The sequence below is a fragment of the Chiloscyllium punctatum genome, chromosome X (assembly GCF_047496795.1).
Source record: "Chiloscyllium punctatum isolate Juve2018m chromosome X, sChiPun1.3, whole genome shotgun sequence".
NCBI lineage: Eukaryota > Metazoa > Chordata > Chondrichthyes > Orectolobiformes > Hemiscylliidae > Chiloscyllium > Chiloscyllium punctatum.
In genome coordinates, this window is record NC_092791.1 from 9179502 (window position 1) to 9195376 (window position 15875).

The 15875-nt window shown below is 42.0% G+C and overlaps 1 protein-coding gene across 4 annotated transcripts in view; it reads left to right on the plus strand.

Annotated features, from left to right (window-relative positions):
• Positions 1 to 15875, plus strand: part of spryd3 (SPRY domain containing 3) — a 371797-nt gene that overhangs the window by 263603 nt on the left and 92319 nt on the right. For all 4 annotated transcript variants that reach the window (XM_072567352.1, XM_072567351.1, XM_072567354.1 and 1 more), the window contains exon 8: positions 11760 to 11817. In XM_072567352.1, coding sequence (XP_072423453.1) covers positions 11760 to 11817 — 58 coding nt within the window. The remainder of the gene's footprint in view (positions 1 to 11759; positions 11818 to 15875) is intronic.

A 15875-nucleotide genomic window follows, 5' to 3' on the forward strand; every position in this document is an offset into this window, starting at 1 on the left:
TTCTTTATACTGGGAGTTATTTGGATTTAGAATGCTCTGCCTGGGAGAGCAGTGAACGTGGATTCCAAAGGAGGTTTCAATTAGAGTGATATATATAAGTGGAAGTGGCATTGTCAAAAAGTATAATTGCTCTGGCCACTTGCACTCAATTTACCACCAATTGGGAAGAAAAAACATCGGTGTTGCGTTCAGTCCACCAGTTGGTATGATCCGTATTAAGTAGAGGTAAAGCATATGTAAAAGAATATAAAGCTAGCACGAAACATAAACCCACTGTTGCAGCCTCTGTTAAGTCAGATTCTGTTTCTCATTTTCATTTGAAAAGCTGACCTTCCTGAACAGTATTACTGTGTTACTTATAAACTGTTAATATCTGTGCTAAATAGATGCACTGTTGTTTTGTATGTGTAGTATCCATCTGCAAATTTTAAAATAGAGGGCCCTGAAAAAGTTACATATGTACATTTTAAACTTTTGCAACTGATGTTTTATCTCTAGATTGTTGAGAAAATATGAATATGAGTGATGCAGGAGAACATTGAAAGACAATATAAAATAGGGAGTACGAGTCTAAAGGGAGTGTGGACGGACCTGGGTGTGGTCGGACAGATGGAGAGAGGAGTTAATAAAGCATACAATGTCCTCAACTTTATTAATAGGGGCATAGAGTACAAGAGCAAGGAGGTGATATTGAACTTGTATTAGATCTCAGCTGGAGTATTGTGTCAGTTGTGGGTGCCACGTTATAAGAAAAATATAAAGATACTAGAGAGAGTACAGAAGTGATTTCCAAGAATGATTTCAAGAATAAGACACTATGAGGCTTGATTGAAGAAGTTGGGACTGTTCCCTTTGAAGAGAAGAAGGCTAAGAGGAGATAGCTGGAGGTTTTCAAAATTATGAACGCGCTGGATAGACTAGGTAGGGATAAGCTGTTCCTGCTCTTAACAGGAACAAGAAAGAGAGGGCATATAGTTAAAGTGATGTGTAAAATAAGTGAGGGTGATATGAGAAAAATCACTTTTCACACAATCATTAATTAAAGTACAAAATGCACTGCCGAGAAATGTGGTGGAGGTATGTTCAACGGAAGTATTCCAGAGGGCAGTGGGGATGATTATCTGGAAACCACTGGGGTGCAAGGATAAGGGGGAAAGGAAGGAGACTGGCACAATATGTCCGTTGAGCTCATATAATACAAGATTTCACCCTGTAAAAGTCTTCTCTTAATAGAGTTGAGAGTTCCTACACTGAGAGCTATCTCCTGGGAATAAAGCAAAAAAATCGATGGATAGAATAAAGAAAGTCCCATTTGAGATGCCAGGAGCAATTCTTCATTGGTGGAATGGGGGATCTTTTGTAAGGCCCTTCACACTGTTCCAGTTGCCTTTGAAGATTTGGATTCTGTTCTGATTCCTTATGATGACATACTGTGTATAGACTTGCGCATGGAGATTGGCCATTTGGGCAAAGGATCAGAGGATGCCTGTGGCAATTGTTAGTGCTATTGAGAGGAGACTGGAGGTGAAAATGAGCAAGTTGAAATGCTTCATTTTTTAGCACAAGACCTCTTCCCCCTTAAGTAACATGATTGATTCCTTTGTGCTGCTAATAATGTCCTGATTATCAGTGGAAGTCAGTTTTAAAGTGGAAAGAATTGGGGAATAAGCCAGCACTGGGACTGGGCACAGTTCGTCCTGTTATAGCGCATTAGTTCCATTCTCGTGCAATCCTGTGTTATAAGAAAATTGGGTAATTATAGCACTATTTAAACTAATAGAGCCAAAATCGTGTTATAACCAATACATGCTTTTAAAGTTCACATTTTAGATTGTTCGCATTTGTGTTAATGAAATGCAAATTATAGCAGACTGACCTGTGCTAGATTTCACTGAGGCAGAAAGAACTGTACCTAACTGTGTGGGATGTTCGCTCGTGTTAGTCGACTCCATATGCTTCTGGGTATTCAATGCATTCCAGACAGCTAATTCTGTAATTAGTCTTTTTCTGAAGTTGTTTGTCATCCAAAATAAACCACGACACTGTTTTCAAAGTTCAAACATGTAATTTATCTGTGTAATTACGTGTGAGACTGAAAGAAAGGTAGAACAATGCAACACTGTGCTCCTCACAGTTGCAGAGAGTGCAAAGGTTAACAGTATCTCGCAGCCAGTACAAAGTTGAAGCTTAGCTAATGTACCATTGTCCCAGACAAGGTAACAACATTTAGAGATTATAAATTTCAATCATTACAGAGCAATAAGCGCTTGGAATTGAAAGCCAGGTATTTGTGTTTAAAAAAAATGAAATATGTACTGTTGATACTTTACCTTTCTTATTGACACAAATTACATCTAAAGCAGACATGACTTCTCTACTACCTTGTCCCTATTCCCCTCAAGACTATTCATTAGTTATTCCCCTGGTTTAAAATTTCCCCTTCTTTGTTATGCTTCTTAGCTCCCTGTTGCTCCGTGTAATATAAAGTTCCCCTTGCATTCTGCTTCTGTGTGAACTTTGGTTGATAAATCAGACCAAGCTTTTTTTGGGCCCTGCCCTGTTCTTGTCTCCTCTTCTCCTCATCTGTCTAATCCCCCTTGTGAAGCACCATACCTTAATTCTTCCTGATGCATCAACCTTCCTTCCATTCTGTCACTTGAGGGTTAAAGCCGCTCCAGAGCAAGTTTACCATCACCAGGGGGTTTTGTGGTAGAATGATAGTCTTCCTACCAAAGTTTGGGAGAAGATTTGTAGCTCGGGTGCTCGTTGTGGTTCTGTTCGCCGAGCTGGGAATTTGTGTTGCAGACGTTTCGTCCCCTGTCTAGGTGACATCCTCAGTGCTTGGGAGCCTCCTGTGAAGCGCTTCTGTGATCTTTCCTCCTGCATTTGTAGGTTTGTACCTGCCGCTTCCGGTTGTCAGTTCCAGCTGTCCGTTGCAGTGGTCGGTATATTGGGTCCAGGTCGATGTGCTTATTAATTGAATCTGTGGATGAGTGCCATGCCTCTAGGAATTCCCTGGCTGTTCTCTGTTTGGCTTGTCCTATAATAGTGTTGTGTCCCAGTCGAATTCATGTTGCTTGTCATCTGAGTGTGTGGCTACTAAGGATCACAGTGCTTCACTGGAGGCTCCCAAGCACTGAGGATGTCCCCTAGACAGGGGACAAAACATCTGCAACACAAATTCCCAGCTCAGCGAACAGAACCACAACAGTCTTCCTACCTCCAGGCTAAGGGGCCTCGGTTGTTATCCCACCTTCTCCAGAGTTGTGTCATAACATTACTGAACAAGTTGATTTAAAAATATCTACCATCCACTCAGGGTACCTTTGCTGCACTGATCATTTAAACCATTTCCTCGTCACATTTCTTCCCATCTTCATGCTTTCAGGTTTGATGGCAACAAACTCAAATGTGCATAATTCACACAATCTTAGTCATTCATACCTAGACTTGGCTCAACCATGTTATGGTTTACCATCCTTTTCTCTCTGCTGCCAAAGCCTGCAGGATCATGTTGAGGGCTGGGTTCCTGCTGTTCATGATTCATGTCATTTTCAAACCCTCCACTTCTGTCCCTACTTCCCACCTGTATCTCTTCTGTTATGTGGCTTGTCAATGAGGCAGCAGTGTTTGCAGTGCGTTATTACTTCAATTTTAAGATAATCAACTTCATCATCATTTCCCATTATGTTTGAGACATGTGCAGTGGGCTGAATAGCCTCCTCCACTGATCATATCATCATCTCCCCTCTACTCTCCAGCTGAATGGACTGTGCTTTGTTCCACTTCCAATGATTGAAGCACAGCCAACAGATCACCAGCAGTAGCTTCTCTTCCCCACCCACACTCTCATTAATTGAATTTGTCAAGGCTGAGTCCTTAACTCCTCCTGTTCATAGATGTGTTACACATTGGTGGCATTGTTGACAGAGACAGGATCAGAAACAACATGTCTGCTAATGAGACTCAAATCTCTCCCTTCACCATTGTTCAGAGCCAAAACCAACTCCACATTGTTAGTCTAGAAGTCTGCACTCAAGTCATAGATGAGTCACAATTAGTGTTTCCTCTTCAGTTTTTTTTGTTGCGTGCAGCCAGTTCATTTCAATTTGTACCTTGAATTTGTTTTTCCTGGATGCACAAGGGCGTTGTCCAAAATGGAATAGTTGCCTCAATGGCCATAAGCTTTGAATAAACAAGCTGAACCTTCTTTCAGTTGAAAAACAGCAAGGTTGAGGCAATTTTCATAGCCCCTGCTATAAATTTCACTCATTTACCACTGACTCTATCCAGTATCCCCAAGTAAGTGCTTGATCTAGTACCAGTGAATTCATTCTGTTTCACAGGAGATTTTAAACTAATTTAGTAAGGAAATGGGGCACAGTAGATGTAAAGTCAGGAGAGCAAGGTCTAATTGCGTATAGAAGTAATACTAGGACAGTACAGTTGGAGGAGAAGACATGCATAGGGTAATGTACAGGGAAGGCAAAAGTGATGACTGCAGATGCTGGTGAAGGGCTTTTGCCCAAAACGTCAATTTTCCTGCTCCTGGGATGCTGCCTGACCTGCTGTGCTTTTCCAGCACGACTCTATCAATGCACAGGGAAGGTCTAGAAACCTATTTTAATGCAAGGAGCTTAACTGATAAGGCGGACAAATGTAGTGTTGATCAGCACATGGGAAGATGATATTGTTGCAATCACTGAGGGCGGTACAGTGGCCCAGTGATTAGCTCTGCTGCCTCAGAGCGCCAGGGACCCGGGTTCGATTCCAGCCTTGGGCGTCTGTCTGTGTGCGGAGTTTGTACATTCTCCCCATGTCTGCGTGGCTTTCCTCAGGTTTCCTCCCATAGTCCAAAGATCTGCAGGTTAGATGAATTGGCCATTCTAAATTGCCCATAGTGTTAGGTCCATTAGTCAGAGGGAAATGGGTCTGGGTGGGTTACTCTTTGGAAGGTCTTTGTGGGCCAAATGGCCTGTTTCCACACTGTAGGGAGTCTAATCTAATTGTTGAAGGAAAGACAGACTGGCAGCTCAACATTTGAGGGTATTGAAGTTTCAGGTGTGGTGGCGATGTGGTGTCATAGACATTGGAGCATTGCATTAATGATAAAGGAGGCCATCATTGCAGTAATGAGGGAGGGTGTGCGAGAAGGGTCTTCAAATGAGGCCATCTGGGGAGAGCTTAGAACTTTAAAAAAATGGGCAGTTACCTTGCTGGAATTATACTACAGACCCTACAACAGTCAGAGGGAGATAGAGGAGCAGATATGTGGGCAAATCACAGAAAGAAACAGGGGTATGTTTGTAAGAGACTTCAACTTTGCTGAAATTAGCTGAGATCTTCAGTATGAAAGGATGAGACAGGCTGGGATTTTTAAAGCTTTTTATGCCAATAAGTAGATGGTATTAGTAGAGATGAGACAGTGTTCGACCTAATCCTCGGGAACGAAGCCAGCCAAGTGATTGAAGTTTGTGTGCGAGCATTTTGGGGATAGTGACATTACTCTGTAAGTTTCATAATTCTTATGAAAGAGGATAAGGATAGCGCAGATGTTGTGTCTGAATTGGAAAAGGCCAATTTTAATATTATTCGAAATGATGCGGCAAACATAAACTGCTAGAGACATAGAGTCCTACAGCATGGAGACAGGCCCTTTATCCCAACATGGTCCAGGCCGACCAAAATGTCCATCCACTCTAACCCCATTTCCTTGCACTTGGACATGGTCTAAACCTTTTATATCCATGCTTTTGTCTGAATGCCTTTTAAATGTTGACTATTTACCTGCCTCAACTACTTCCACTGCTGCTCATTCCATATGTGCACCACCCTCTGTGTAAAAAAACAAGTTGTCCCTCATGTTCCCTTTTATGCTTCCCCCTCTAACGTTAAACTGATGCCCTCTAGTTCTTGATTCTGCAACCCTGGGAAAAAGACTGAGTGCATTCACCCTATCCATGCCCTCATGATCTCGTACACTTCAAAAACATCCCCCCTCAGTCTCCTATGCTTTAAAGAAAAACTTCCTAGCTTGTCCAACCTCTCCCTATAACTCAGACTCTTGTGTCCTGGCAACATCCTTGCAAATTTCTTCTGTGCTCTTTCCAGTTTAATAACATCCTTCCTGTTGCAAGTTGACTAAAACTGAACTCAATACTCCAGGTGTGGCCTCACCAACGTCCTGTACAACTGCAACGTAACTTCCCGGCTTCTAGACCCATTGCCCTGACTGATGAAGGCCAGTGTGCCAAAAGCCTCCTTCACTGCCCTGTCTACCTGTGATTCTACTATCAGAGAACCATGCATCTGAACTCCAAAGTCCCTCTGTGTTACTACAATCCTTAAAGTCCCTGTTCACCACAAACCTCCTACCTTGATTTGACTTTTCCAAAATACTCTTATCTATATTAAACTCCATTTGATATTTCTTGGCCCAGTACTCCAGCTGATCAAGGTCCTGCTGTAATTTCTCATAACCTTGCTCATTGTCCACAATACCTCGTATTTTAGTGTCATCTGCAAACTGACTAACTATGCCTTGTATATTCTCATCCAAATCATTGTTATAGATAACAAATAGCAACGAGCCCAGCATCGACCCCTGAGGCATACCACCAGTCACAGGCCTCCAGTTAGACAAGCATCCTTCCACAATTACCCTCTGCTTCCTACCATGAAGCCAATTAAATATTAAATTTTCCAGCTCTCCTTGAATTTTGGATTAGTGGTGCTGGAAGAGCACAGCAGTTCAGGCAGCATCCGAGGAGCAGCAAAATCGACGTTTTGGGCAAAAGCCCTTTATCAGGAATAAATGCCAGGCGATCGAACCTTCCAGAGTAGCTTGCCATATGGAACCTTATCAAAGGCCTTACTGAAATCCATATAGACTTGCTACTTGCAGCAAGTCTTTTAATAGTAGTGTTGTGAGAATTCAGGGCCAGCGTATTTCCTGTAAGAGTGAAGAGCACCACCAGCAAGTCTAGGGAGTCCTGAATGATAATGGATATCAATAGTTAGATAAAGAAAAGGGAGAAAACATGTATCAAGTATAGAGCATTAAAAACAGTGGAGGCCCTTCAAAAGTACAGAGAGGTTACCTAAACAGGAAATCAGGAGAGCAAGGAGGAGCCGTGGAATATCTTTGCAAATGGGATCAAGAAAAATCCCAAGACTTTTTACATGCATATTACGAGGTTTATTAGGAAAAGAGTGGGACCTATGAGAGACCAAATAGTCAACCTGTACATGGGGCAAGTGGACGTGGGTGAAGTCTTAAATCATCTGTATTCACAGAAGAGAAAGACATTTTAAGCGGGGACTTCAGTTGTGAGAGTGAGGTTATAGAACACGTTAAGGTTCATAAAGAGGGGATGTTAGATGTTTTAGCGAGCATAGAGGTGCATAAATCCCCGGAGCCTGATGAGAGGCTGCTATGGGAGCCAAGGGAGGAGATTTCTGGGGCCCTGGTGGCGATATTTAATATTTTGCTGGCCACCAAATGATTGGATGATAGCTAATGTGGTTCCTTTGTTCAAGAAAGACAGCAAGGATAGGCCAGGTCATTACAGACCAGTCAATCTTGTGCTGAGGCTTGAAGAACAGCATCTCATTTTCTGCTTGGGGACCCTGCAGTCCCTAGGACTCAATATTGAGTTCAATAGCTTTACAGCCTGATTCCTTCCTTCCATGTTTTTACCCACCCCACACCCAGTCATGTTATGGCATGCTTTTGGCACAGTCACCCATTCTCACGTAATCCTGTTTCCTCATTTTCTCATACTCTTAGTTCTTATTATCACTTGTTCAGCTTTTCTTCTGTCCTGGCCTGCTATCCATAATCTCCTTGTTTACCTCCCCACTTCATATCTCTTTCTCCCTCCGGGCTCCATCTCCACCTATCCACTCACGCTTCCCAATGCTCCCCTCAATCCAACTTGTGGTTCAGCATAAATACGACCTTATCTGAGCTGCTGACAGTTCTGAAGAAGAGTCATTAGACTTGAAACTTTAACTGGGCTTTCTTCCCACTGATGCTGCCAAACATGCTGAGTTTCTCCAGCAATTTCTGTTTTCTGTTTCAGATTGTCAGCATCAGCAGTTCTTTGTTTGATTTTAGTATAGACCAGTGTTTGTTGGTCAGCATAGACATGGTGGGGGTGGGGTTGGGGGGTGGGGGGTGCGGGTGGGAATGAGTTGAGTTGAGTTGAAGTGAGAGAGAGGCTTTATGAATGAAATTCTGGATTGAGGAGTGACTGGGACGATGAGTAGTGACCATGAAAGCTGATCCTAGCAAGACGTCCACTTTTTAACATAGAACATAGAAGAATACAGCGCAGTACAGGCCCTTCGGCCCTCGATGTTGCGCCGATCCAAGCCCACCTAACCTACACTAACCCACTATCCTCCATATACCTATCCAATGCCCGCTTAAATACCCATAAAGAGGGAGAGTCCACTACTGCTACTGGCAGGGCATTCCATGAACTCACAACTCGCTGAGTGAAGAACCTACCCCTAACATCAGTCCTATATCTACCCCCCCTTAATTTAAAGCTATGCCCCCTTGTAATAGCTGACTCCATACGTGGAAAAAGGTTCTCACTGTCAACCCTATCTCGCAGAACAAGGAAGAAAATTAACAACGTGTCAGGAATCACCTAAGCATTATACTTAAACTCTGCTAATAGTCACTATAGTGATCTTGCTCACACTTTTACATCAACATTTAACATTCAAAGTGTCTATGTCAACATTTTGGACTGAAATTCTGTGTAAACAGTACAACTGTTTCTTTCTCCAGCCATTGTTAAATTTTGGAAAAAGGCCTGTCTTCTAAATTCCCTGTAGACTTTATTCATGGCCTCCAGTTTTTGTCTGTCGACCTGCATTTCAGAATGCCCCAAAGCACCTCAATCTAATGAAGTGACCTGTAATTTTGAGGCGCTGGTACTGTCATTATGTAGCAGCCAACAGACTTACAGAAAGTTCCCGCAAACAGCAACGAAATAATGACCGGATAACCTGTGGGTTATTTTGCGATGTTGATCAAAAAATAAATATGCCCCAGCTCCTAGAGATAACTCCCCTGTTATTGTTCCAAAATACTGCCATGGGATCTTTTCCATTCACTCGAGAGCAAACAGGGCCTCAGTATCTGATCTGAAAGATGGCACCTCGACCGCATAGCACACACTTAGGACAACACTTGGAAGCACAGCTCAAATTGCTGGATTGAGAGCTTGAACCCATGACCTCAGGGGCAAATGCTGTTGATGGACTTTTCATTTTGGTAAAACAAACAAGACCAGGACTTAAACAATTAATGATAGGGCCCTGGGTCATGTTGTTGAACAGAGAAGGGTTTATTTGCATAATTCTTTGGAATTATGGTTCAGAAGGCATTTAGCATGTTTGCCTTCATTGCTCAGATCTTAGGACATCATGTTGAGGTTGTACAGGACATTGGAGAGACCTCTTTTGGAGTAGTGTGTGTAGTTCTGGTCACCATGCTATGGGAAGGATATTGTTAAATTGGAGAGGGTTCAAAAAGGATTTATCAGGATGTAGCTGGCAATGGAGGGTTTGAGCTATAAAAATAGACTGGAGAGGCCGGGACTTTTTTCACTGGAGCGTAGGGGGTTCAGGGTGAGCTTATAGAGGTTTATAAAATCATGAGGGGCAGAGATAAGGTGAATAGCAAGGGTCTTTTCCCTGGTGTGGGAGAGTTCAAAACTAGGGGACACATTTTTAAGGTGAAAGGAGAAAGTTTTAAAAGGACAGAAGGGGCAACCTTTTTCCACAGAGAGTACTTCATGTGTGAAACAAACTGCTAGAGGAAGTGGTGGAAGCAGTACAGTTTACAACATTTTAAAAGATGTTTAGATAAGTACATGAATAGAAAAGGTTTGGAGGGATATGGGCCAAATGCAGGCAAGTGGGACTAGTTTGGTTTGGAAACATGGTCAGCGTGGATCGTTGGACTGAAAGTTTTATTTCCATGCTGTATCAGATAGAGGTTCTGTCAGCTGGTTATAAAAGATCCCATGACACTAGTTGGAAGGTGAGTAGGGGAGTTCTGCTTAGTGTCCTGGTCAATGTTAATCCCTCATTCAACATCACAATGACCAGATAATCTGTTTTAATCAGTTTGTTGTTTGTGGGAGCTTGCTATGTGCAAATGATCTGCTGCAGACCAGTTTCTACAGTACAACATCTCTGACTCTATAACAGTAACTGCATTTCACAAGTACTTCTTTGATAGTGAAAGCTCTTTGTGACAGTTTAAGATTGTGAAAGGTGCTTTTGGAATCCAAGTCTTTGTTTCTTTTCTGAAACCTCAAAAGTGGTCCAGAAGAGTATTTTTAATCAGGGGAATGCCTGAAAAGAATTATATTGTCAAACAATCCACTAATCTAACAGCTAACAAAGAACATTTAGTGACTTAAGTTACAGTATTGTCTCTGAGCACTTCAGATTAGAAAAAGGGCAGTAATTTATAACACTGAAATGTCATCACCTGCCCAAATAAAACTGTTTGAGAATTCAATCTATGTGTTTTCTTCAAGCCTTGTGGGCAAAACCAAATATACTGTAAGGTGCTCACTGCATTTAGGTCACAGGCCCTTTCACTTCATGTTCTGTTGATGTACTGTGTGCAAACTGAAAAACTCTGCAAGTCGCTCAGGATGCACAGAATTGGTTTGAATTTCTGTCCACCTGATGTTTCCTAAAACTTCTGTTGAAATCCAGGCCTTAAAGTGAAAACTTTAATGAAGGCTTTGAAAGGTACAAAGCATATTACAATGTAACTTTTATTATGAAATTTGTATTTCTTTATTAAACTTGTAATATGCTCAGATGACCACTTAAGGAAGTGGGAGAGTCAAGAACCAGGGGACACAATCTCACAGTCAGACATTGCACATTTAGGACAGAAGTTAGGAAAATTTCTTCCGAGTGTTGAGAACCTGTGGAATTATTTACCACCACAGACTGTTGAGGCTGAATCATTAGGTACATCCAGGACTGAGACAGACCGATTTTTAATCTGTAAGGGAATCACGTGTTACAGGGAAAAGGCAGAACAGTGTAATTGGGAATTATCCAGTCATGACCTCATTGAATGCCAGAGTAGACTCAGTGGGCTAGATTTGGCTGACTTCTGCTCGTGTGCCTCAGGGTCTATCTGAAGCTGGATCTCTGAATTGAAAAGTGGTCCATTCTTCATGACTGACATTTGTGATTAGATTAGATTTAGATTAGATTAGTTACAGTGTGGAAATAGGCCCTTCAGCCCAACAAGTCCACACCAACCCTCCGAAGCGCAACCCAGCCAGACCCATTCCCCTACATTTACCCCCTCACCTAACACTACAGGCAATTTAGCGTGGCCAATTCACCTAACCTGCACATTTTTGGACTGTGGGAGGAAACCCACGCAGACACGGGGAGAATGTGCAAACTCCACACAGAGAGTCGCCTGAGGCGGGAATTGAACCCGGGTCTCTGGCGCAGTGAGGCAGCAGTGCGAACCACCGTGCCGCCACTTTACCTGAAATGATTAATTTTAAAAATGAGTATCTTACAAATTCTTTTCAAATTGCAATATTTGCACACTGAACACAGAGCAGTAATTAAACATTGAAACTAGTTATTCTCATTTTAGAACAGACATGACCTGGAAATTGTGAACTGTTTCTCACATGTTGCACCGCTTTCACCCAAGTTGTTTGATTACTTTTCACTTCCTTTTTTAGGACTACCCAAAAAATCGTCATCCAGGCTGGAGTCGAGGATCAGTGGCCTATCATGCAGGTATGAAATTGAAGTCTGAGCATTTCTGCAAGCCTGGGTCAATGTTCCCCTAAATGCTCCTCTTTCAGTGCAGCACGATTTGTGTTTGAACAGACCAATAGTGTTCATCCTAAACACCCTAGTCCTCCTCTTCAATTGGCACACAACATTCCTTGCAACCTTTCCTTGCTTTCTTTTACACCAGTGGATCACCCCAAGTGATGCAGTGAGTCTAAAGCATGTAAAAGGGACAATGTTCAAGGAGGTAAATGAGACTTGTCAGAAAGATGAGAATTTTGAGGCATTATATAAATAGATCAAGGAATGTGTGAATAAGCAAATGGTGAAGGGAGAGAAATCAAGGAGGAAGTTGGGTTATGCAAGTGAATGCCAATTGAGCAATATGGCTGGGCCCAGTGAGGGAAGTTTGAAAACAATGTATTGGAATCAAATGAGAGGAAAGCTGCCAGAGGGGCTTCAGGATTTTGCCTCATGAAGACTAATTTATTGTTGTTCAAGTGATGTTGGATTTCTGTGTTATTGGGGTGACCGTGGCTGCAAATACCAATGTACCGCCACTTGGCAGAAAGGAAAGAGGAGGGCCCAAGATTGAGCATGGCTAGGGTGGCAGATGGAAATAGGGTGGAGAACCCACACATGTTAGTCAGTAGGTGCCAATTGTCACAAGCCAATGGGGAGCAGAAGTTCTTTTGAAATTATTGGTCACCTCAGCAAGAGTGGTAGTGCAGAGCTCAAGAAGAGGGCAGCTAAGCTGTCTCATAAATGTGGTAAGACTGCAGTGTATGTGGAAATTATTTTCAAAGCAGGAAAATAAACAAAATTGTATTTTCAAAGTCATTAATTTTAAAAGTCAGTACCCATTGACCTCTATAAAAACAAAATCAGTTGAGAAAGATGCTTATGGTTCAGCAGTACCACCTGTTGTTCAGCTGTTAGAATTACAGCATGATGAATTAGAGCAGAATGTACAAATGTGGACACAGGCATTTGAATAAAATGTCCTAAGAGATTTGGTTCTGTGAACAGAACTTTTTGTTTTCCTTGCATGGGATATAGCCCTAATTGCCATTGAGTCCTCAGCATTTCAAAGTCAGCCATGTTGCTGTGGGTCTGGACTTAAATGTAAGTCAGACTCCATTAAGTTGGCCAATTTCCTTCCCTAAATGTAAGAGGTACGAATGAAGCAGGTGGGTTTTTACAACATTGACAGTGGTTGATAGTCACCATTTCTGAGCTTTCAATTCCAGATTTATGAATTAATTTTTATGGTAGGATTTGAACTCATGTGCCCAGGGCATTCGTGTGAGTCCACTGAAGTACTAGCAGTTACCACCTGTAGTGTAACGTACCATGACGCCTCCATCCACTCCATCGATTTCTGGAAAGTGTACCATTTCCCTGCCACATTTATGTCAGTCGTACCTGACATAACAATAACTGTTCAGTTTGATACTGACACCGTTATTTCTCTGCCATGGTTCCTAGAACTAGCAGAAGGAAAATGAAAGGTTGAAAACAATGGAAAGTTCCACTGACATTCATTATCTGGGGATTGATATTTTTGCATCTCTCATATTTTTTCAAGTGTGCCACCTCAAAGGTATCCATAGAGCCAAGAAATATGCTAACTAGTCATAACTAGTCATGCTGCTTCTGTCTAACATAGTGAATTGAGTTGTTGCGTTTTAGGTTCTTCTCTACCTTTACTATGGATTATTTTATCTCCTGTTAGATCATGGCTAGCTGCAGACTTCTCAGAATTTCAAGAGTGTATGTACTTTTGACGTGGGATCCAAATGAAGCTGTCAATCTTGTGCCAGGAAGTGAACAACACCCCTGTCTGATTGTTATTACTTCCTGTGGCTCCACATCATCCTCTGTGACTGGTAGAACATCAGATTGGATCTTGTTTTAAATTTAAATTGGCCAATGAGTTTATTTACGTATGGTAGAGAAGAACTTTGTCAGATTAAATACTTTCTTCTAACTGCTCAAGTGGACAAAATAAGATGCAAACAAGCTCTGAGCTAACTTTTTGTAACTACATTTTTAGTACTTTTTTAAAAACCTCCTCCAACTTTAAGTAGCTCAGTAATATTGGCTGAGGATTTTAGTGGAATTTTGTAATCCCTGGGTTTGCTGCTAGATTAATATAGAGGAGGTCAACAGTGTCAGAGGCTGCCAAAAGTGGCTAGGGAAGGAAGTGATCATGATTTTGATGAGGGTTAGGAGAAGAGTGGGAACCTGATTGGTGGTGTGAATTTGGGTTAGGCAGCATTTAAGGAATGGGACTTATTAACAAAATGGAGATTGAGAAGAGAAGTTTGACCAACACTGCAGTTGAGTGGAATATGATTGAGGGGTGGATCTCATGGGTAAGATGAGTGTAGAGATAGCAGTTTGGAGGGAGCGGGATGCGAGACGGGAAAGAAACTAGAGAAGATGAGGATTTCCGAAGAGACTGCTTGGCTTGTTTGTCATGGTAAAGCATCTAATACTTCAGTGAAGTCCTGAGGGAGGGGGGGTGGGAGCGGAAGGCTGCATCATTTGATTTATTTGTTTATTTAATTTGAAAAATCCCACATCAGGGGAAGAACAACAGGGGTACTAATTTGTACTAATGAGCATTGTTCTGTCAACCAATATCACCAATTCAGATTATATCTGGTTATTTATCTCCCGACTATAGGACCTTGTAATTGTGACAATATTTCAGAAGTACTTGATCGTAAAGCATCCTGAGGTTCTGAAAAATTACTGCAAGTCTGCTCTTACCCTCTTTGTTTCTGTCCTTGTATTGAGAGAAAAGGATCAGGAAGGGAAGGGCAGAGAAATAAGTTACCCATGAGGTTAAATGTCTCATGCTGTTTAAATAAGTGAGCACTAAGAACTCTTGTGAGGGAAATATCGGGGGAAAAAAAATTCTGCAAAGTTCGTCAGTCACAGTTTACCTCTCCTTCTAGGAAAAATTAGATTCCCAAGTTTGGTTGACCAGGAACAGAAGTGAACATTTGGGACTAATATCAAACTGTGAAAAGTACTCAGTGAAGTGAATCATGGTTGCAAAACAATCCCGGTAAATTGCAGCATGACCTGATGTGCATCTGTCAGAATTACAAGATGAAACATGTCGAGCTCCTTGAGGTTATTGTAGTGTTCTAATGAGATTGCCTCATCTCTGCTGTGTGCCAGGAACCTGCACAGTATGTTGAACTCTTTTGCAGCAGTTGTTGTTGTGACAAGGCTTTTCGTGCTGGATGGAACGGAAGTGAGAAATCTGTTCCCACCCATGCTGCATCTAACTGGGTCTATAATTGTTTTCTGCTCGTTTCCATAGTGATTAGGGAAATATTTACATGCGCACAGCAGCTGGATGTGGGCAGATGGATGTATGTACAGTGTATACAGATGAAGTCCTGGCTAGATATTTCGTTCAGGAATCCATAAAAGAATTCCAATGCGGGATTGCAGTAACATCGAAAATAGAAGCCAAGGGAGGCCATTCAGCCCTTTGAGCCTGCTCCATGATTCAATATGATCATGGCTGATAATCCAACTCACTCCCCTGTTCCCACTTTCTCCCTATGCTGGCTGATCCATTTAGCTTTCAAAGCTGTAGGTAGCTCTCTCTTGTAAACATTCAATGTTTTGGCCTCAACTGCTTTCTTGCAGAGATTTCCATAGGCTCACCACTCTTTAAGTGAAGACATTTCTCCACATCTCAGTCCAAAATGACTTTGTCTGTCCAAACATCCAACGAGTTAGGAGTAAGCCATTTGGCCCCATGAATTTGTTCCAACACCCAGGATATCATGGCTGATCTGATTATAACTTCAACACCACTACGAGAGCTAATTTTCAAGGTTCGAGTGAAAAATCTGGAGCTTGGGACTGAGTTGGGTAGTTTTATGGAAAGGCTCAGTATAGACTCAATAGGCTAGGTGTTATCCTATGCTGTTAACTTAGATGATGTGGAGGTGCCGGTAACTTGAGACTTAGACTTGCTTGCAAGTTGATGGATACGTAGAGACAGCAAGACAGCACAGGAAGGGATTTAA